The sequence below is a fragment of the Alosa sapidissima genome, chromosome 9 (assembly GCF_018492685.1).
Source record: "Alosa sapidissima isolate fAloSap1 chromosome 9, fAloSap1.pri, whole genome shotgun sequence".
In the NCBI taxonomy this organism is placed as follows: domain Eukaryota; kingdom Metazoa; phylum Chordata; class Actinopteri; order Clupeiformes; family Clupeidae; genus Alosa; species Alosa sapidissima.
In genome coordinates, this window is record NC_055965.1 from 4,544,802 (window position 1) to 4,567,301 (window position 22,500).

Sequence of the window (22,500 nt, forward strand, 5' to 3'; positions counted from 1 at the left end):
ATGTAAACAAACCATTAGAATGTTCATGATGTGTTTATGTGTGAGCATGTGCATGGTGAAAGTGGATGGTGTATAGGGACACATTTTAATGAAGTCAGACTGCATATTTTAGCCATGTGCGTGGGAAAAGGTTGCGAATGAGGGCACATGGCTTCTATGTATGGTTTGAAGCATTCTACATTAATTATTTATGGACAATAAAACATACCTAAAACAAGAAAAAGGTCATTTAGAGAGGTGTGTTTAAAGTGTATGGATATGCGTGTGTAGGTGTACGTGTTCATGTGTTTGAGCACCCTATGTGCAATGTCTACAAATCAAAGCTGTCTTGAGGTATACAACAAGAGTCTGGAAGTGCAGTGGATGCAAAACTTGCAAACAAAGAGCAGGGACGGCATAGACGGTGTAGTCATTTACAGGCCTCAAATCAGAAATCTGCAATGCTGAGGGTCATCTTTACAGGGACGGCATAGACGGTGTAATAATTTTACAGGCCTCAGATCAGAACTGTCATCTTTACAGGGATGTTGGATTATGTCATGTGAGAATGCACACAATGGGTATGGTGTGTATGTATATGTGTTTGTGTATACACATCTACAGTATGCTTATGTAATTCTTGTGGCTGAAGCACTAATGGCATTCTTAATGGTAACGTGTGCCAATATGTGCAGTGTGTGTGTGTGTGTGTGTGTGTGTGTGTGTGTGTGTGTGTGTGTGTGTTACCAGCGCAGGGCGATCTTGATGGGCGTGGTGAGGCAGGAGGTGAAGAGGTCAGCGGGGAGGTCAGGGTTCATGGGCAGCAGCTCAGTGGCCTCACACGCTGCCAGCTGGATGCAATTTTTCATGGAGGGGGGCAGAGGCATCTGAGCCAGAGGGTGGTTTGGGTTGATGGCCGCCACCTAGGACCAAGAGAGACATGGACACACAGTTAGAGACAGACAGAGACAGGCATGAATACAAAACCAGACACGTACAACAGTTTGAACGGGAGGGAGAGAGAGAGAGGGAGGGAGGGAGGGGGAGAGAGAGAGAGAGAGAGAGAGCAGAAGGAAGAAATAAGAAATAATTCAGAGCAAAAACCCAGAGGACAGGCCAAGTAAACAGCCAGAGAAAACTGTGAGCACAAGAACAAAAGAAGCTAAAATACAACACGCTGTGTAGGAGGAAAGTTAACTACCAAATTAGCTAAAGCTAGTCACGCAGAACAAGACACAAGAGTACAGAATTAGATAAAGCTAGTCACAGAGAACAGGACACAGAGTACAGAAGAGGAGGAAGAGAAACTAAGAGAGATGGTGAGAGGATCATTCAGAGAGATGAGAAGTCAGACCCATGACCTGAGAGAAACAATGATGAGCAGGTCATAAACAAGAGGAGAGGGAAAAGAGGAGTGAACAGAAGCGAGAGCAGAAGACAGACAGGGAGGAGAAGGACAGGAAAGGACGGAGAGGAGATTGGACATTAAGAGGTGCTGTTGTTTTGGCGTCATAAGCCTCCCAGCAGCAGTATACTGCAGACAGGTGCTGAAGGTCACAGTGACACACTCGACCCATAAAGCGAGCGGGGGCAGTGGCGGGGGCAGTGGCGGGGGCAGTGGCGGGGGCAGTGGCGGGGGACAGTGGCGGGGGACAGTGGCGGGGGACAGTGGCGGGGGACAGTGGCGGGGGACAGTGGCGGGGGACAGTGGGGCTTTAAAGTCCTCTGCAGCAGGCTGGGTAGCAGAGAGGCCGAATGCTCTACACTGTCATTGGAGGAAGCAGAGAGCGGGTTTAATGTGGTTAATAATGAATAAGCAGCACAGCCTTCTCCCCAGCCTGCCCTGAGGGGCTGCTGTTCCCCTGATGGCCCAGCACATCTCCGCTACAAACGGACTCTGGTGAGACTCTGCCATGGCAGGAGATGTCTAGGAGCAACAGATCTATACATCAATGCAACACTACTCAATCACCTCCAAGGTGTCACCTGTTGAGACTACTCTACTGTATGCTCAACGCTAGCTACTCTACTAAAGTGTAACGACTATGTAATTACAACATACTATGTAATAACAACCTTATTGAGTGCACAGTATTAGAGTTGTTGGTCTGGTGTAGGAAGCACAAACTCAAAGGAAGCATCTGAGCATAGTCTTACAAGGTAATTATCTGATACAAGGTAATTATCTTATCTGATAAAGCATCCATTGCTCATTTAGTTCAGTCAAGAAACTGCAAAAAATGTCTTCAAACAGCAACAGCCATGAGTGAGGACTTAATTCAGTAGACTGGGGTCAAGATGCAGGCAAACACTCCTGGGAAAGCCTTCATATAAAATAATGAACTTTCTGTGGACTAGCAATTTCTGTGTGTAGACTCTGTGAAAAACTAATCAAAACTAATCACTTGAGCAAAACATTTTTAAAAAATGCCGCAAAATACATTTAGACTCCAAAAATGATAAGAATCCTCTCACTCCAAATATGCTCAGAAATACTTACACAACTACCATTCAGCAGAACTTCCTTAGAGTTCCACTCTGTTTGTGAAGCTGCACACAGCTTCACTGGACAAGTTCTGCTGTCCACTGCTGCGGTCACACCGGCAGGATTAAATTAGTCCTGTGTTGTTTCACATGGCCAGCTTGCAGCCTCTTCACAGAGAAAAATGCCGCGAAAAACCGCTCAAGCCGCAAAGTGCTAAAATGCTTTCTGTGTTTAAAAGTGCCAAAGGCTGAGCCTGGCCGCTTCTGCTGCAACAGAAATCAGACGCCGGCCGGCCGCCCGTCAACGTTCTGAGTCACGCAATGGCAGCGATGCCACACACCCACACACACCGCCTGGCTAGGTGCGACTAGGCACCCGGAGAAAAAAACACACATGCAAACACGCACTTAAATGCTTACATGTACACACAAACTTGCAAATTGCAAAAAAATGGCACAAGCGCAGCCTTGATGCACACGCAGGCACACGCACAAACACCAAAAACCACGGAGAAATATATTTTCATTTAATGATGAAAGCTGCAATGATACTTCCCTGGAAATTAGATTACACTGCTGTCTATTGAAACTGGTGCTCCATTATTTAAAAAGGAGAGATATTTTTCTCCTCATAAGCACTGAAAACACTTGCTTGAAACACTTAGGAGTGTATGCTCTGTATAAAATGAAAAAACTGCAATTAGTTTGAACTCACTCCTAATGAACACACCCACACACAACCCACAAACAACCTCCCCACACACACACACACACACAAGGATTTAGAAAATCCTCATCATCATGTCATCATCTCTGTTCTGAGGGTTCTGCTTTAAAGCGGATCCGGTGTGCGCTGGTCCAGTGTGGCTGTACCGTGGGGTGCGGGCGGGCGGGGTGGTGTGGTGTGTGCTGGCTGGGTGGTGTGGTGTGTGCTGGCTGGGTGGTGTGGTGTGTGCTGGCTGGGTGGTGTAAGGTAATTGGATGCGGTGTGATGGCAGGGGCCCAGGGCCGAGAGCCTCTCCACGGAGCTGCCAGCCAGGAGACAGCAGGGGACCCCACGGAGCTCCCCCCGCCCCCCCCCACACACACACACACACACACTCACACACACACACACACTCACACACACAACCACTCGCCCAGCCCGTCTATCTGGCCAACTCTCCTCACCTCTCCCCTCTCTCCTCCACTCCCTCCATTTCATTTCATTTCACTTTCTCATTTTCTTTCTCTCTCTCGTTCTCACTCTCTGTCCTGCTCTCCATCTCTCCCCTCTCTGAGAATAATAGGAGCAGTGAGGGTTCAGCCCACTGCACTGTCAGGTGTGAATTAAACCACACTACTCTGCACACTTCACTTGTCTACAGCTCAAGGCCACTTCATAACAAATCCAAATGAGCTATTTTTGCATTGACTAATTGGGCCCCCTTAAGACATGTCAGTGGGTTCAGTTTAGCAAAGATTAAGAATTAAGTGAAATGAACAGGTGTGATGAACCATGTAATTTTAGCGCATCAAGTTTGTTTTCGAGAGCTTGAGATATTTCTCTCTGTGGTAAACAAAAGAAATATAGCTTGGCACAGATAGGTGTAGACAGAGCATACCTTTATCTTGTAACACAAGGGTAAATATATGTGAATCCATTGTATGACTTCAAAGAGCTGCTGTCAAATGTAGCAGAACGAATGGGCCAATTCCCATGTCACAACTGGTCGTAGCATTGTTCCTTCTTTGTTTCCTTGATTCTCTTGTGCTTGTTTAAATGATATATAGCTCCCATGCAATGAAACACAGACTATCCATCTAATAAAAACATTGCTGCTTAGGAGTCTACCCAACAAATCACAGTATCAGGTAATACATTCCTACCGCGCAGGATAGTGTACTGCAATATAATCCTTATGGCAAATACGTCTCCAGAGTGGAGCCAGGATGGAGCATGCAAAAACATCCACAGTAATTAACATATTAGCATATTGTAATCCTACAAATTACCATGACAATCACCATGACAGTGTTTTCAGCTGGGATATTAGGCTATAATATAATTGCAGCAAATATTTTTTTTTGAGTGACACTAATTCATAAGAGCAATCCGAGGGGACTACAGTCATTGCACTGACCCAGGTGCACACACACATAAAGAGAGAGAGAGGGAGAGAGAGAGGGAGAGAGAGAGAGAGAGAGGGAGAGAGAGAAAGAAAAAGATCAAACTTTGGAGCCTGCTGCCTTGTATGGGGGCAATGCATCCATCAACTGATCATCAATTATTCATGAGAGATGGAGCTAGAGAAAGGGGAGGCTGTTTTTAAAGAGCAAAAGCAGCAAAAACACACACACACAGAGAGAGAGAGAGAGGTCCATCTGACAAAAACTCACACATACACACAAAGTCAAAGACCACACAGATCCACAACCCAACACGCATCAAGGTCTTAGGGTCACAAACTCATGAAAAGTGCGCTTTTGTCATTCAGGACACCATCCAAAGGCTCCTGCCTCCCCAAACAGCAGGCCTCCTGGACCACTGCAGCTCTCTCTCACTGTCTATCCTACACAAACACATGAAAGGGCCACACATTTGGAGCAGATCAAGCTGATAAAAAGCAAATGGCTCCAGTGAGTCTCCCCCTCTAGACACCTACATTCCACATGGATCTGAGCCATCAAAGGACTGTGCGGGCTAAATGAACCTATCAAAACACACCATGGAGTGAAGAACGTTTTTTTATTTTCCTTTCTTTTTGTGTTTATAATATCTGTAATGATGTAGGGTTTGAAGCAATCATGGGGGGGGGGGGGGGGGGGTATTTGCATTTGAATAGAGAAATAAATGGGCTTCACAGTCATATATGGGGAATAGATTTGCATTTCTGGTCTTTCAGGTCTTTATGACAGGGTTTAACCCTGAAAACTATGGGGAGTTGATTGAGAGAGAGCGAGAGAGAGAGAAAGAAAGAGAGGAGAGATAACAAAGAAAGAGAGATATGAAAGAGAGAAAGAAAGAAAGAAAGAAAGAAAGAAAGAGATATGATAAAGATAGAATTGAAGACTGTGCATAATGTCCATGTGTGCTTTGAGTGATGAGATATTTAGCAGCCAACCAACTGTGTATAATTGAAAAGACACAGAGGATGCAGTGGTATGAAGCAGACACATCCTTCATACACCCCCCCCCCCCCCCACGCACACACAGGCGCGCACACACACACAGGCGCGCGGCACACGCACACACACACACAGTGTGACTGTGTGTACACAAGACTGTCCTTGTTGTGGTTCTCTGAGGTTTATGTAAGCTCCAGAGTTGCGTGTATCAGGCCATGCTACATTGTCAAAGCGAGGCTTATAGGGGACTCCCCGCTTTGACTTCCTCCTAAATCTTTTATGACTCCGGAACAAACACCCCCCTCCCCCCCTCCCTCCCTCTCGCTCATCAGCTCCTCAGCCACTCAGCATTGCCTTCTGCCACAGGAAGTCATGATGAACCTGCTCAGCGCACCATACTAGGGTCACACCCTCCTCACCGGGTGCCTCTGGGGAGCTGAAAGCAAGCAGGGAACAAAGTGTGCGCTCAAAAGCCCTGCTTCTGCAGCAGCCAAGCTGTTGTGAAAACACCACGGCCTTTCAGACACGGTGACCTCTGGGTCGAACTATTGTTTTGACTCCTTCTCTTAGCAGCAGACACAACAGTCCGTGCTCTCTGCAATCAGAACTGGCCAAAGGACAGAGTATTCTCATGTGGGTGCAGAGAAAGCCCCTAGTGTGTGTCTCTGTGTCTCTGTGTGTGTGTGTCTGTGTGTGTGTGTGTGTCTGTGTGTGTGTGTGTGTCTGTGTGTGTGTGTGTGTCTGTGTGTGTGTGTCTGTGTCTGAGCGTGTCGTTGTGTGTGTGTGTCTGTGTCTGTGTGTGTGTGTCTGTCTGTGTGTGTGTGTGTGTGTCTGTCTGTGTGTGTGTGTGTGTCTGTCTGTGTGTGTGTGTGTGTCTGTCTGTGTGTGTGTGTGTGTGTGTCTGTCTGTGTGTGTGTGACTGAGTGAGTGAGTTCACAAGAGTAAGAGATAAAGAGATGCCCATGACAGAGATGGAGAGGGAGAGGACATGGGTACAATTCAATTACAGCACTCCTTAAAAAGCTGAAAAAGGGAAAACTGTCAGGCGCGCCCATCTTTGTGTTTGCACCCCTGCCTCGCCTGTCAGACTCCTAAGTGTTATTGATGGACTGTGGGTCTCCCCTCTCACTATTTCTAGCTCCATCCCTCTCTTTTTCTCCTTCCCATGTCCTCTTCTCCCTCTCTCTCCTGCATATGCTTCTCTTCTCCCCAACACTAATCTATCAGCGTTTTCATTTCTCTATCTTCTGTCTCCCTTTCCATAACACTCTCCCCTCAATATTATCTCTCTCTCTCTCTCTCTCTCTCTCTCTCTCTCTCATTGAGGCAGGCAGCTGAGGAGACTCCTGCTGCAGGCAAAGACTTCTGCATCCTGCCCAACAGGTCATCCCCCAATCCCAGGGAAGACAGCTCCCTTTAATATTTCACCAACTGTCAATCAAAAATGTCTTTTCCCCCCTCCATACGCCAAATTAATGAGCCTGGCCCAGACACCCAGACGGCCATCGCTACCTAGCTGCTTCTTCCTCAGAATGTCTGCAGTGGTCAGACAGGAACCAAACACAATCAGTGGGGCCGCCAAGCAAGGCCACTGACTATTTTTGGTCAGTTTATTCGGCAGTCGAAAAAAAAAAAAAAAAACTTCCAGTCACGATTATTTCCTAATGCATGGGCACTGAGCCCCAGAACAGCCCCAAATCCACTCCGGAAGCCTTAAAAATAAACCTTACAGTAGTACTGTAAGTATACCTCGTTAGGACACGGTGCACATTCAATCAAAGACAGCACAGATGAGGGACACCCTGAGGACTCAAGTACTGGATTTCTGATTGCTTAAGATGCTTCAGTGGTTGTGGGAAAAAATAAACTTCAGGTGACCTGCCTGCACACGGGACAGCAAGAGGAACCCTTAATGCACACTCCCCCTGAGCCCCATGACTGATAGGCTCTCCTACAAAGACTACAAACACACACACACAGATCTTATCTCACACATGCATACACACACACGTACACACACACACGTACACACACACACACACACACACGTACACACACACGTACACACACACGTACACAGTCTGTGTCTCACTGCAACACAACCACACTTTTCAAAAACTTTCCCATGAATAATTGAGGGGCGCTCCGGCTATGATGATAAAAATTCAGCGGCGATGCCACAGCCCGAGATAAAAAAGCAGACGATAAATAAATAAATAAATCAAATGATGAACGCAGGAAGACGGACGGGATAGAAAAAGGCCTCCCCAAACTGAGCGCCATTACTAATTCATCCCTCTCCAGATGCCCACTCTTCACTGCTGGCCACGAGCCAAGAGCGCCAGCTCAAGAGACATGTTCATACCATGAGTCTGCCCAACAACTGCCCTCTACCATGTCCTGCACTCAAACATACCATGAGTCTGCCCAACAACTGCCCTCTACCATGTCCTGCACTCAAACATACCATGAGTCTGCCCAACAACTGCCCTCTACCATGTCCTGCACTCAAACATACCAGGAGTCTGGCCAACAACTGCCCTCTACCATGTCCTGCACTCAAACATACCAGGAGTCTGCCCAACAACTGCCCTTTATCATGTCCTGCACTGGCTCTTAAATTCGAAATCAATTCTTGAATTTCACTTGCTTTTCAATTGAGGTAGCAAACAGGAGCCAGAATTGCAATTCGAATTTTGCACAACCCTGATACTAGGCCCGAGAGATTAATCCACTTTTAATCAAAATCACAATTTGAAAAAATTAAATTAGCAAATCGCAAATGGCTGCAATTAATCTTGCAGCTCACAACTATGGTTCTTTGCAAGTACTGTATATGAAATGATGTACAAACACACAATCAAAAGGTACTACATGGCCCATATTATACATGGATAGATGCCTGGGCTTTTGAGAGAATTCTTACCCACTACAACATCAACAACGTCAACATAACATGGACAACTATACATGATCTGATACATGACTGTACAATTTTTTTCAAAAAATAAATCAGCCAAAAAACTACTTTGAGAATTTCAAACCACAGCATAAGGCAACAATCCAAACATGCAAAAGAAATGTGAGAATGGTCTTCAGACAGAGCCAATGCATTCATTTTTAATGAAGGCATTGATGGGAAAAATCAACCAGACGCGTCTACAAGCTCTGGATCATCAAAGAGCTAAAGAGCTCAATACGGGGGGAAACCTGGCTGAGTCAGGCCCCTCGTTTAAACATGTCTGAGAGAGATGAGAAATGAGAAATAAGAAACTGATGAAATATACACCCTGACTTTACAAGAGCTTCAGGCTGATATATGGAATCTGAGTGGGGACCAAAGGCTTCTATTCGTGCTCAGCCCCGGGGTGCTAACAAGCCCACCACGTTTCATGTGCCCCTGGTGCTCTGGGGTGCCCGGAACTGTCCACCGAGAACTGCTGGGGGGAAGGAAAAGGAAATCCAAAACTCATAATGACTGTGTGACACAACAGAGTGGGTTTGCACCGAGTCCCAGAGACCGAGAGAACGGAGAGAGGAATGGGAGCTCATTTCCTGCAGGCTAAATAACAATAATGGCCAGCAGCACAGGACTGGACACTGGACAAGCAGAGTTATGTGTGTACGACAGGAGGGAGAGAGAAGGGTGTGTGTGAAAGAGAGGAATTGTTGGTAAAAAGATATGGGGAGGATTGGGCAAAGCAAGCTGGTTGATGCATGGGTCATGCATGTATGCACAACACAGGTGGGTGTTTGTTTATAAATACATGTCATCAGTATGAGAGTGTATGTACAACACAGGTGGGTGTTTGTTTATAAATACATGTCACTAGAATGAGAGTGCAGATGTATGTACATCACAGGTGGGTGTTTGTTTATAAATACATGTCATCAGTATGAGAGTGCAGATGTGCTGATGTGCCTCGTGCATGCAGCAAGAAATGTCTCTGCAATACAGCACTAAGTGTGTGTGCATATCAGATGACGCACATTAGTTGTGTGTGCATTAGTGTGTGCATATTAGTTGACGCACCTCCAGCTCCTGCTCCCTCTGCAGGGCGAACTGTTTGAAGGACTTGACGATGATGCCGGCGTTGGAGCAGTCGTACACAAAGATGGAGGGGCTGCCCATCCAGGTCTGCAGGTCGTATATGGAGAGGGGGATGTACTGCGTGTAGTTCTGAGGGACAGACACAAACAGAAGACCTGATGAGCGGTCAAGTGATTGAGAGAGAGTGAGAAAGAGAGAGAGAATAGGAATAGATAGAAAGAGGATAGAGAGAGACAGAGGAAGGGAGAGAGAGAGAGCTAGAGAGAGAGAGAGAGAGAGCTAGAGAGAGAGAGAGAGAGAGAGAGATAGAGAGAGCTAGAGAGAGACAGAGGATGGGAGAGAGAGAGAGAGCTAGAGAGAGAGAGATAGTGAGAGAGATAGAGAGCTAGAGAGAGAGAGATAGAGAGAGAGCTAGAGAGTGAGAGAGATAGAGATAGATAGAGAGCTAGAGATAGATAGAGAGCTAGAGAGAGAGATAGATAGAGAGCTAGAGAGAGAGATAGATAGATAGATAGAGAGCTAGAGAGAGATAGAGAGTGAGAGAGCTAGAGATAGAGATAGATAGAGAGATAGAGATAGATAGAGAGCTAGAGATAGATAGAGAGCTAGAGAGAGAGATAGATAGAGAGCTAGAGAGAGATAGACAGCTAGAGAGAGAGATAGATAGAGAGCTAGAGAGAGGAGGGGATGTTGCTGAGCAGAGTGAGTGCCAGTGCAGGTGCCACAGCGCTGCGGGCCGTGCAGGTTTGTGTGCCAGGGCACAGCAGGGCTGTCAGGACGGGCATCCACAGTATGCTCTGATGAAATATTATGAAACAAAGACCTGTCCTCCTGCCGGATGAGAGAGAGAGAGAGAGAGAGAGCGCACGTGTGTGTGTGTGGGTGTGCGTGCGCAGTACTTTGCATACTGATGTCTCCCATTTATTTGTGCAGATAATCAGATTAAAGAAGGCTAAGAAATGGAGATCCATTTGTATGTATGGAATGTGTGTGTGTGTGTGTGTGGAATAGCTGCTGCATTTCAGAGGGTGAATTTGCAAGTGTGTACCTAATGTCTGGAAAAACTTCTGTGTTAGTGTGTGTGTGTGTGTGTGTGTGTGTGTGGGCCAAGATGTATGAACATATCTGTGTGTGTCCATGTCCATCTTTCCATGTCCTAGGCGCGTCTCACCTTGTTGAAGACCCAGATCTCCCCGTTGACGGTGGGCCGGGGCACGCCGTGGCCGTTGTAGTGGAAGAGCACGCGCTCCTCCTTGGCGTTGCGCCGCAGCGACGTACACAGCTTCTTCACTTCGTCCACCGTGGGGTCCAGACTCTGCTTGTAGCGCGCCTGCAGCACAACACGGGGAATGGACGATGAGCGCCACACAACCACGGATCAAAGACAGCACATCATTGCAGAGGCCCCCCCCCCCACCCCCAGTAGTGTCCATTATGGTCCGGTAGATGGCTGAACTCCCCCTCTCATTTTCAGGATGGAACATGGCTAAACAGAGGCGAGACTGGAAGATACAACACAGGCAGCTCCGGCAGCAACACGTCAGTCTGAGCAGCCAGTGAAGCTTAATGAGATTTGACTGGGGTCGTCAGAACTTTCCAGTCTTTCACAACATTTGCTTTAGAAATGACTGGGTGCTGCACCAGCTCATCAGCAGCAATCATCCTCCATTCTCATCTCTCATAGCTGACACAACGCTCTGTAGGCACTGAGATCTGCAGCTGGAGCCGTGGTGAGGGAAAACAAATGCAAAAATCTGTGTAAAGTAGGTTTACACAGAGATGGTTTTTCAGGATCATTAACTAAATGTACAAAGCCCAAAGGACAGGCCCTGGGTTGTATCTTTGGAGTGCTAACAAAAGTCCTTTTCTTTCGACTGCATCCAAGCCCCTTCCATCCAGAGCAGTAAAGCATGCTGGGAAAAAAAGGGAGAGTTGAGGAGCCAGGCAGAAAGTAGGCTATGACTGCAGAGCCCACCGTTTCATTTGCGTCAGTGAACGCACACCCAGGGACCATGGCTGATATCTCTTTGCCCATCATACTCTAGCTCTCGCTCTTGTGTGCTCTCTCTCTCTCTCACACCCCCAACCTCTCTTTCTCTTTTTCTCTTTCTCTCTCTCTCTAGCACCCCCAACCTCTCTCTCTCTCTCTCTCTCTCTCTCTCTCTCTCTCTCTCTCTCTCTAGCACCCCCAACCTCTCTCTCTCTCTCTCTCTCTCGCACCCCCAACCTCTCTCTCTCTCTCTCTCTCTCCCAACCTCTCTCTCTCTCTAGCACCCCCAACCTCTCTCTCTCTCTCTCTAGCACCCCCAACCTCTCTCTCTCTCTCTCTCTCTCTCTCTCTCTAGCACCCCCAACCTCTCTCTCTCTCTCTCTCTAGCACCCCCAACCTCTCTCTCTCTCTCTCTCTCTCTCTCTCTAGCACCCCCAACCTCTCTCTCTCTCTCTCTCTCTCTAGCACCCCCAACCTCTCTCTCTCTCTCTCTCTCTCTCTCTCTCTCTCTCTAGCACCCCCAACCTCCCTCCCTCCCTCCCTCTCTCTCTCTCTCTCTCTCTCTCTCTCTAGCACCCCCAACCTCTCTCTCTCTCTCTCTCTAGCACCCCCAACCTCTCTCTCTCTCTCTCTAGCACCCCCAACCTCTCTCTCTCTCTCTAGCACCCCCAACCTCTCTCTTTTTCTTTCTTTGTGATGTAACCAAAGGGCACTCCCACGTCTGGAGTTATAATGAGACACAAAGATACAGACATCCTCACACAAGTTATCACCATGTCCAAAAAAAAAAAAAAAAAAAAAAAAAAAAATTCACCAGTGTCCTAGTTTCTCCTCTGTATAGGCTTTTGCTCAAGAACCGTATAGATGAACTAGTTTCGGGGGTGGGATCTCGGCATCAGCATGGAGGCAGACTCCAGCACTGTCTGTCTCCAACCTGCAGCGGCCTGGCTGTTGTTTACAGCTGGCTGAGAGGTTCAGACGGAGCAGACTGTTCCAGAGAGACTCAACCAGCAGGCAGGCAGGCAGACAGGCAGGCAGACAGACAGACAAGTAGACAGACAGGCGAGCTGAGCGAAGTGAACTGCAGTGTATCGTGTGTCAACGCCTAAATGGAGAGGCACTTAGGAGAAGCTTGTCTTTTGGCAAAGGCAATCTCGTTCACACAGACACTTCCGCTCTGCCCGGACAGTAGAGCCAGGGGAGACGGGAGGAAGAGGGGGATAAGGGGAAGACAGGAGAGGAGGAGAAGAGAGGAGGAGGAGAGAGGAGAGAGGAGAGAGGAGGAGGAGGAGGAGGAGAGGAGGAGGAGGAGGAGGAGGAGAGAGGAGGAGGAAGACTGGGTCGAGGCTTCCAGATGGAAATTGATCTTGTGTGATCCGGCGCCCGCTGCTTAAGTCAGAGGCTTGTTTAAGTTGGTGGTGTTGTTATTTTGGGGGGATGTTTATTGTTTGTTCTTGCGTAGTCAGTCTATGGGCTCCCACAGGGATTTGTCAGAGCAACAAGTGGCACTAGCTGGAAATAGAGAGGGCCAATCAGACCTTCTCGCCTCCTTGCTCTGAGTCTGACAGACACACACACACAGTCAGACAGCATGGTCTATTAATCTTAGTTCACTTTTTCTCCTTATTTCATATTCACTCTCTATCTTTGCTTCCACTTGCTGCTCTCATTGTGCATCTGCCAGCCTCGCAGTCCACATTCTCTTTGTCCCTCTCCTTTTCTACTCTCTCTCCTTTCCTTCCCTCTCTTCCTCTCCTATGTCTCTGTCCTCCTCTCATACCCTCTCTCCCCTTATCTCTTTCTCTCTCTAGATCTGACAGTCGCTTCAGGCCTCTGCTCTCTTAGAGAACAGAAGAAACAGGATGAAAGCTCAACGGCATGAGGTGCTGGGTGTGTGTTGTGTTGTGTGTGTTGTGTTGTGTGTTGTGTGTGTGTGTGTTGTGTGTGTGTGTGTGTGTGTGTGTGTGTGTGTGTGTGTGTGCGTGTGTGTGTGTGTGCGTGTGTGTGTGTACATGTAACGTGGCACACAGTGAACTTAAGCATGTCACTATGTCAGAAATGCCTGTAAGCATTACAATTCTCCAAACGTTTACTTGATGAAACGCTCTCCTCTCTCGTTGGGGGAAGCAGAAGTACCTGCACCAGGCTGGTTTGTCTCCTAATTGTTCTCGAGAAAGAATGCGCACTAGAGGGAGAAACCAGGGAAGTGAGATGCACCACGAATGCCGTGTGAAAATGTGTTTATGTGTTTGTGTGTGTTTGTGTGTGTGTGTGTGTGTGTGTGTGTGTGTGTGTGTGTGTGTGCACACGTGTAAATGTGTGTTCTGTTTGCTTGTGAGCATCGTGCTGAGCCTGCACCAGCTGGTGTGAGTGTGTACGCGTGTACGCGTGTGCGTGTGTGTGTGTGTGTGTGTGATGGGGCTGCGAGGCAGTTTCTGCGCAGTCGGTTCTTATGTAATCGCACCGGCGTGCGAGAGAGGCCTGTGTCCCTGTGTGCGTGAATCATCAACACACACACACGCGCAAAGCTGCCATTTTAAACACTCTCACCTCTTTCTCCACACCAGACACCCCCCCCCCCCACACTCTGTGGAAGCAACACTGCACTGTCAATTCCCATCTTCAAAATGGCTCAGAAATGTAATTAGACCCAAATGTAATGTCCCACCATCAAAATGGATATTGCCAATTTATGCTATGAGCCCATCAGGGTCTGACTTGCGAGTATTTTAATTCCAGTTTCGTAGACAGACAGAGTGAGACAAATTAAAGTCGACTGACTGAACTGAGATCTCTCAGAATCTCTCAACTTATTAAACCTGATCAGCAGTCATATTCCTTAAGCACTTGGTTTCTTGAACAAAATGTCCATCTCATCTATGCTAATGACTCTTAATTAAAATCAGGTTATATTTCTTTATTGTTTATTTCTCTTGATCATTTTTTGATAAAAAAAAAATCACAAAATATCGATTGCAATCACAGACGTACTGGACATCATAGGAATGGGACCACAGACTGAATCAAACAGGCCATAAATAACCTGTCCTCTTTTCCTTACAGATCACTAGGGGAAGGTAACCATTTTAGAGTGTTCTGATAGGATCGCTGAAACACAGTTAGTGCCTGGCCATTTTAAAAGGGTCGATATGAAGCCCTTATGAAATCAGCTGATATTGAGAGAGAGAAAATTGCATTCTGCGCCAGAGCTTGGTTCTGGGCTCTGAAATATGAGCAGGAGAGATAGAGGGAGTAATTTCATCAGTGTAACTGAGGAATGCGAATGTTGCGGAAGGCAACGGTGGTCTGTGTTTGTGCGTTTGTGTGCTTGTGTATCTACTGGTGCGTGGGGTGAGTGGCATTACCGGTCTCTTCCTGAAGGGGGAGCTCCTGGACCCTGATTCCCCACTGAGCCAGCTCCTCTCTAGAGGCTTCAGGAGTCCTCATTCCATCCCTCCATCCGCTTCCTCATTCCATCTCATCTTCCCGCAAGCTTTCATTTCTGCACCTCAGTCTCCCTCACATACAGTACTCGGTGTCTCCACACTTCCTGTACTCTCCTCTTCTCTCTCTCCACAGCATCCACTCCATCCCTCTTTCCCCTTCTCTCTTTCCCTCTTTCCAACGCACCATTAGTCCCTAATCAGGTTGAGCTTGTCCTCCTGAAGCCCACAGGTTCCTCATTTGATCAATTAGGTTGGCCAGCAGAGCTCTCTTCTGTGTGTCTGTCCAGGCCTTCACATTAAAGCAAGCATAGATCATTGTGTCAGGAGCTGACGAGAGCGTAGACAGAATATAGCCGGCGCTTTTCACAACCTTCTCATGCTGTCTGAGGGGAATTGTGAAGGTCTGAGCTCTCTGGGTTATGTGGAACAGGGAATCTAAGACACCGTTTGTCTGCCTCTGGACTTCTCAAGACTGGACTGCAGAAGGACAAGGCTCTGAGGGGTCAATTCCCATCTCAACAAACTAACTCAAACTCACCGAACTCATAAACACATGCTGAATTGTTGACTGTGTTAAACAAGCTTTGCGTAGAGTGAGGAGAAGCTGATGAAATCACAGAGATCTGTGGCCTCAAAAGAGCCTCAGTCTCGACCACAATGAGGAGAGCAGCCAAACACTATTCAAATATGCACAATGCACACGCATGCGCACACACACGCGTACACGTACACGCACACGCATGCACACTCAGACTGGTGTTAATAATCCAACAGAGCCCAGGGATAGTATGCAGCACTAGCACCATATGTTGAGCCCCTGCTTGTGAATCACAGCGGACCCTAAACACCAGTGCAGGCTAAACCTGCCGAGGCCTCTTTGTCCTTGAGAGGGCTTACATTCAGGAAAAGCACATTGCTATCACATAATATCAGAGGCCTTGATTAAAGCTTGCGTAAAGCTTGTATAACCAGAACACAGCGTATAGCCTGTGCCAAATGCATCCCAAAACTGACAACACAAATAAAGCCAAGACAGAGCTAAGATCAACATAAGCTTTTTTTGTGTCGATTTAATCGGAGTAAAGAACTTGCTTTTAGAAAAGGCCGGCGGTGAGCTTGAGCCGAGCGATGTTAAGCCCGCCAGATGTTTCTGGAGATAGAACACGTATGATCACGTGTGAATTAATCCAGCCAGATTGCACTTCAATACTTGGAGAGTCCATCAGATGATCGACCACAGAAATTGATTGTGCCCTGATGACGCATCAATGCCAGCTGCATAACCGAATGAAAGTGTGGAGGTATTCTGTGCATTTGGTCTGCTTCTCTGTCCATTTCATGAAAGTGACTTGAAAATAAAGTGAATAAATACATTACTCTGGTCAGTAAATGAGGTCCACGGGAATGGTGACCTCCACTGAGACTCAAAGAAAAGCTTTAATAAAATACTAAATGAGAAAAAGGCACCTGTTGGGTCTCAAACAGTCTGACCTACTTTCCCTGCACTTATGCACCAAGGTTGCGTTTAAAGAGAAAGTTAAATAGGAAAGGATGTCTGGATGAAAAATGAGCCCGTCCGAGCGGAACGCTCTCCTCCAGAGAACCGACTCAGGTTCCAGCGGCTCAGCTGACCCGATCGATGCCACGCGGTGGCCGAGGAAGGTGGAAACGAGGAGACGAGCCGTGCCACGCTGGGCCTGGTACCAGAGGCGGTTCTACGGGGTGGCAAAGGGTGGCAGCTGCCACCCCTGGGACACAGTCTTGCCACCCCATTTATAAATGAGATAATATTGTTTTAAGTATATTTTATGTTCATACATGTTGGTCTAAGAACTGTGAGAAGGTGTGAAACCCGCCTTCAAAATCTCTAGAACCGCCACTGCCTGGTACCCCTAATGCCAGCGCAGACTCCGCCAGCAGGGTGAGGATGATGTCAGCCCAACGTGGGTGGCTACTCTGATCCGTCCGTATGAGCCACTGACGCAGCATACGAAACAGGATGGGGACGGCTATTGTTTGACCAATGGCTGTGGAGGGGACTAATGAGGCACCAACACGTGAGCCAGGCCAAAATGTTGATGATGAAATGATGATGAAAAGATGATTCCCCACAATTGAAACAACTCACTTCCACACACACACACTCACACACCAACCTCCTGTTTGCCGAATGCCGACTCATGTGCACGTGCTCTTCTCAAATGCTCGTCCACCTGCCGCGTGTCCAAAATGGATTCTCGACCGTGTTTAAATGTCAGGGCGACACACACACACACACACACACAGAGCAAAGGCTGACTGTTCCAAAAGGTCTGAGCCAGCCATAAAGCGCCATGCAAAAGATGAGCACTAAGAGCGTGCGAGAATACGTCAAGCTTCTCATCTGATGCGTCATGACCCAGGGTGGGCGAGGCAGGTTTAGGGCGCCGCTGACGTCTCGGCATGTGACTCCGCCTCTGTGTGTGGATCGTGCCGGCGGCTCGGCGTGCGGCGGGCGGCTCTGATGACACGACTTAATGTGGCTTAATGTGTCCTGACTGCTGCAGCTGGAGCTGGCTGTGAGCCCCGAGGATGTGGATCTGCCCCGTGTCTGTGACAGGTGATGAGAGGGGGAGGGGGGGGAGGATGAGAGGGGGGGGGGGGGAGGATGAGGGGGGGGTTCTTGCTCATCTGGGTTTCTGTTTGCTTCCTTTAAGCGCTCCCCTCCCACCCCCCTCTGCCTTCTGGACCTGGCTGCTGTGTCTGCCCCCATCTCAGCCCCTCCTTTTCCAGAACTTTCTAGCAAAAAAAAATGAAAAAAAGAAATAGGTCCTCAACATGGACCTATTTTTGGTGTCGTTTCGAGCAGAACCGCACGGGAACCGGCCGGCGTTTCCCAGAACGCTGCGAGGCTCGCTGACCTCCACGGCAATTAGGCAGCAGGGCCCTGATGAAAGTGGCGGCAGCGCCGGCGGTGGGGGGGTGTGGTGGTGTGGTAGAGATGGAGGGAGCAGAGAGAGGGGAGCGGAGGGCAAAGAAAGGAAGAGTGCGGAGAGCATGCAGCCCAGGCTCCATTAGAGGGGGAGGGGGGTGTCCCTCTCAGCCCTCTAACAGCCCCCCCACACAACACTTCCACTTTTTATAAGCATACAGGCTCCAAACTGGACCTGTGCCGAGAGCAACGAAAAAATAGTTTGAACGAGCAAAGGGGGGAGGGGGGGGGGGGGGGTTATGTGTGTGTGTGAAGGGGGTACCTCCACCCCCGACGTCTTTCAAAAACTCTCTCAATCGTCATGTGGTTGCAGGGAAGGTCAGGCTGCGAGGTGTTGATTGAATCAGCTCGCCCCAAAGCACCCCGACTCAAGCCCTCAATTAAAAAAGTCAGCACGACGCAGCAACAGGGGCGCCAGGCGGCACAGCGTGGGCCCGACCGGCCAGCGCTGCCAAACGCCACCGATGCTACGCTGCGGCTCAAGGTTAGGAACAGGGCAGGAAGAGGACTTTTGGAAAGTCTAATTACTGATCCATGTGCAGCTCTGGCTTGGAAACTACAGTACCACTCAGCAATGCAGTAGGCTGTGCATGTAAGCTATAGGTCTACATTTTTGCAAAAGTGAGCTTACTAAGGTTAACTTGCCTTTTGAAAAACACTTGATTTATATTCTTTCTATGCCATTTCATAATTCTATGAATATGTGAATTAAATGTGCTGAAGACCAAAACCAAAGAACAACTTCTAGAAAATGGCCGCCATGCAAAGTTTTCAGTAAGCACTGAAAGTTGTGAAATGCTGGTTGTAGGTAGCAGGCCTGACGGAGGGGGTTGACACGACTCAGATGAGGAGGCCGTTTAGTGGCAGCGGACAGGCTGGTAAAAGGCATCCGCTCCAACAATGCCACGTCACCCATCAGCCTCCTGTCACATTGACACCACGGCGGCCATGAGCAACATGCTCCAGGCAGATCCATAGCTCACCGTTTACACACACACTCCCACACACACACACACAGCACATCCACAACACACAACATAACACAAGATCACATACAAATATAGTCTCACGCTCACATAAGTGTATACACACACACAGGGACTGGCAGCTTGGGTTTGGGGCAGGTGCTGAGCTGGGCTGTGCTGACACAGAGCTGAGAGTGTCAGTGGCAGCAGGACAATGTGTCCGTTCCTGTGACTAAGCGAGAGCATTCTGTAAACAGCAGGAGGACGGAGCCGGCCTGTTTTCAAACACGCACACACACACACACATAAAGGCTCTTTCTCTCTCACACACACACACACACACACACACACACACACAAGTGTACATACACACATAAAGACTCCCTCTCTCTCACACACACACAAGTGTACACACACACATAAAGGCTCTCTCTCTCTCACACACACACACACATAAAGGCTCTCTCTCTCACACACACACACACAAAGGCTCTCTCGCTCACACACACACACACACACAAATAAACGCACTAACATAATCTCTCTCTCGCACACACACATAAAGGCACCAACATAAACGCTCTCTCTCACACACACACACACAAACACACACACACACGCACCACCACAATCTCTCTCACACACACACAAATAACACTACCATAATCTCACACACACACACACACACACACACACTTGTTGAACCATACACCCACAGCACAGCGAGCGAGCCTCCACACAGCCGCAGCGGCCGGGCGGATATGCCACATGGCAGCCGTCCCATCCCATAACTTCCCGTAGCGTGAGTCAGTCTTCTGCATGTGCTCCTGGCTGCGTCGATCAATGCCAGACATCCTGTCTTCCTGGTTACTCCCCAATCCCCCCCCCTTCCTCAGCAAACCTCCGAGAAAGGGGGGCCTCCGGTCCCTTTAGGAGCCATGGGGATCAATACCCCTCCGAGTCCCTATAGGTCAACAGGGGAGGGGTGGTGGTCTTACTCCCTTCAACATATATTTACATTTTAGACCGCAGCATCACCTCACATTGGGTCTTTTTGCCATTTTGCAATATGACACTACCACAATCAAGCGTATTCCAACCTCAGACATCATAAGATGGACAAGTTTTGTGTGATCAGCTTTTAAGTCTGCTCAGATAAATAGTGCTTTGTCTTGGACTCCTATGCCTACTGTGCACTTCAGAGAGAAAGTGTCATTTCCATACATCAAGTCATGCAATTAAACATTAGACATGAGCAAGCAGGAAGTCTCACACGTGTGACGACTCCTTCAACCCAAGCTGACAGGAGAGATGCCTTATGGAGTTAAGTCTACTAAAATTAGCTCTGAGAGGCAATATCAAATATCTCTCTATCTCCCCCTCTAATGCACACACACACACACACACACACACACACACACACACACACACACACACACACACACACACACACACACACACACACACACACACAGAGAGAAAGGTTGTACTAAAATGGCTGGCAAGTTGCCTCACATCATGACACACAACTCTTGTACTGAAATGCACACAACTGCATGTCTGCACTCTGCACGCACACTGACTTTCTCTGACGCACGGCACCGGCGATCGTCCCCACAGTAAAATTAGAGTCGCGGCACACGTTCCCCGACCCTGACTCCAGACTCATATCCACCTGGATTGGGGGGGGGGGGGGGGGGGGGGGGGGGGGGGTGACTTGATACATAACACTTGATTACATCAAACTCAATCTGGATATGAACTTCCTGCTGTTCAGCGCACGGTCGCAGGCCACACTGCCAATTTGCCTGTGAGGATCTGCATCAGTCAGTAAAGAAGCGGCGGCTTAACGCGAAGTGACGGGACAAGATGAGTCTGAGAGGGGGAGGAAGAGTGAGAGAGAGGGAGGGAGAGAGAGAGAGGGGGGAAGAGAGAGAGAGAGCGCCACAGACAGGGAGGAATGGAGATACAGACAGAAAGAGAGATGAAAAGATGGTGATGGAGAGAGACAGGTGTGGGGGAAAGATGGAGAGGGAGAGAGAGATGGATGGATGGAGAGAGAAAGTGTGTGAAAGAGAGAGTGTGCAACTGAGAGAGGGAGAGGGTAAGAGAGGAGAGGAGAGGGAAGGTCATTCAGTAAATCAGTGTCTTTATAGCTGCCTCCTCTGCTTTTTACGCACTGAGGCTGCTGTGCTCCATAAACTATAAACTCCTCCATCATCAGTCCATCAATATTACAACACCAGCACACCTGCAACACCCATGGAACTCGCCGCCAGGACACTGACACCGACACAGCACTGAGAACAACCCTGCTCATGTGAAACACTGACACCACCAACAACAACCCTGCTCATGTGAAACACTGACACAGCACTGAGAACAACCCTGCTCATGTGAAACACTGACACAGCACTGAGAACAACCTGCTCATGTGAAACACTGACACCACCAACAACAACCCTGCTCATGTGAAACACTGACACACCACCGACAACAACCCTGCTCATGTGAAACACTGGAACATGACACATACTCCTCTCTCTCTCATTCTAAATGAGACAAAGCATCAAAGCTGAGTACCGTATGTTGCCCAATGAACATAGTATACCAATAAACATATTTTCATGAGCACTTAAAGAATGCATCAAATTCTATTTCTAATTAAAAAACGTCTCCTCCAAATCATCATTATCCCCTATAGAAGAATACAGGATTGGAGGAACACTCTAGACCTCTAGACCAGAACCAATCTAGAATATCGCGAGAAATTCCCTCGAGTTTTGGAATATGTGGGAATTATCCATGGAATAGCAGGAATTAGGAGTGCGGGACGCGCTGGTGGCATTTATAGCAACTGGATCAGCAGGTTTAGATTACATCAGGAATGCCATGTCTGAAATCAGGCTGCAGATTAATCTTCCCGTTTGAAACCAAAAACCCATCCGCCGTAGGATGAACTACACAGAGGCCATATGACCCCGCAGGACAAGGTCGTGCACTTCGTCTTACACGCAAACACCCCCCACCCCCCTTCAGCGAGAGCAAACAGCTATTTTGGGGCGAGGAGCGGGTCCTTGTGGAGGGGTCGTATCCTCCTCGTTTCCGGAAATGGGTCACAGGAGTGCACCCTGGGAGGGCCTCGACTGGAGGGTCTCGTCTAGTGTGTCAGAGTATTGAATAAACCTAAATACCTCTACACATGGACACACACACACACACACACACACACACACGGCATTCACAGATCAGCAGGTCAGGTGTAGATTTACAACAGTATTGATGAGGGTATATATACACACACATACACACAAACACACACCAGCTATTATATAGCCTATCAGCCACAATCAATACAGCCCAAGCAGGCAATGGGAGTGTGCTCAGTCTGTCTGCGACAACAGGATAACGCAACCAGACTCTACTTCACTGACTTGTTTGTGCTTGTCAGTTGACGTAAGCATACTGAGCCCCAGACAGACAGACTGACACCCACACACACTCAC

General features: G+C 48.3%; 1 protein-coding gene across 10 annotated transcripts in view; it reads right to left on the reverse strand.

The window, feature by feature from the left end:
• The window catches only part of rptor (regulatory associated protein of MTOR, complex 1), a 154,312-nt gene that overhangs the window by 88,584 nt on the left and 43,228 nt on the right, over window positions 1–22,500 (reverse strand). For all 10 annotated transcript variants that reach the window (XM_042104678.1, XM_042104676.1, XM_042104674.1 and 7 more), the window contains exons 5-7: window positions 10,794–10,952; window positions 9,605–9,751; window positions 727–902 (exon numbers count right to left, since the gene is read on the reverse strand). In XM_042104678.1, coding sequence (XP_041960612.1) covers window positions 727–902; window positions 9,605–9,751; window positions 10,794–10,952 — 482 coding nt within the window. The remainder of the gene's footprint in view (window positions 1–726; window positions 903–9,604; window positions 9,752–10,793; window positions 10,953–22,500) is intronic.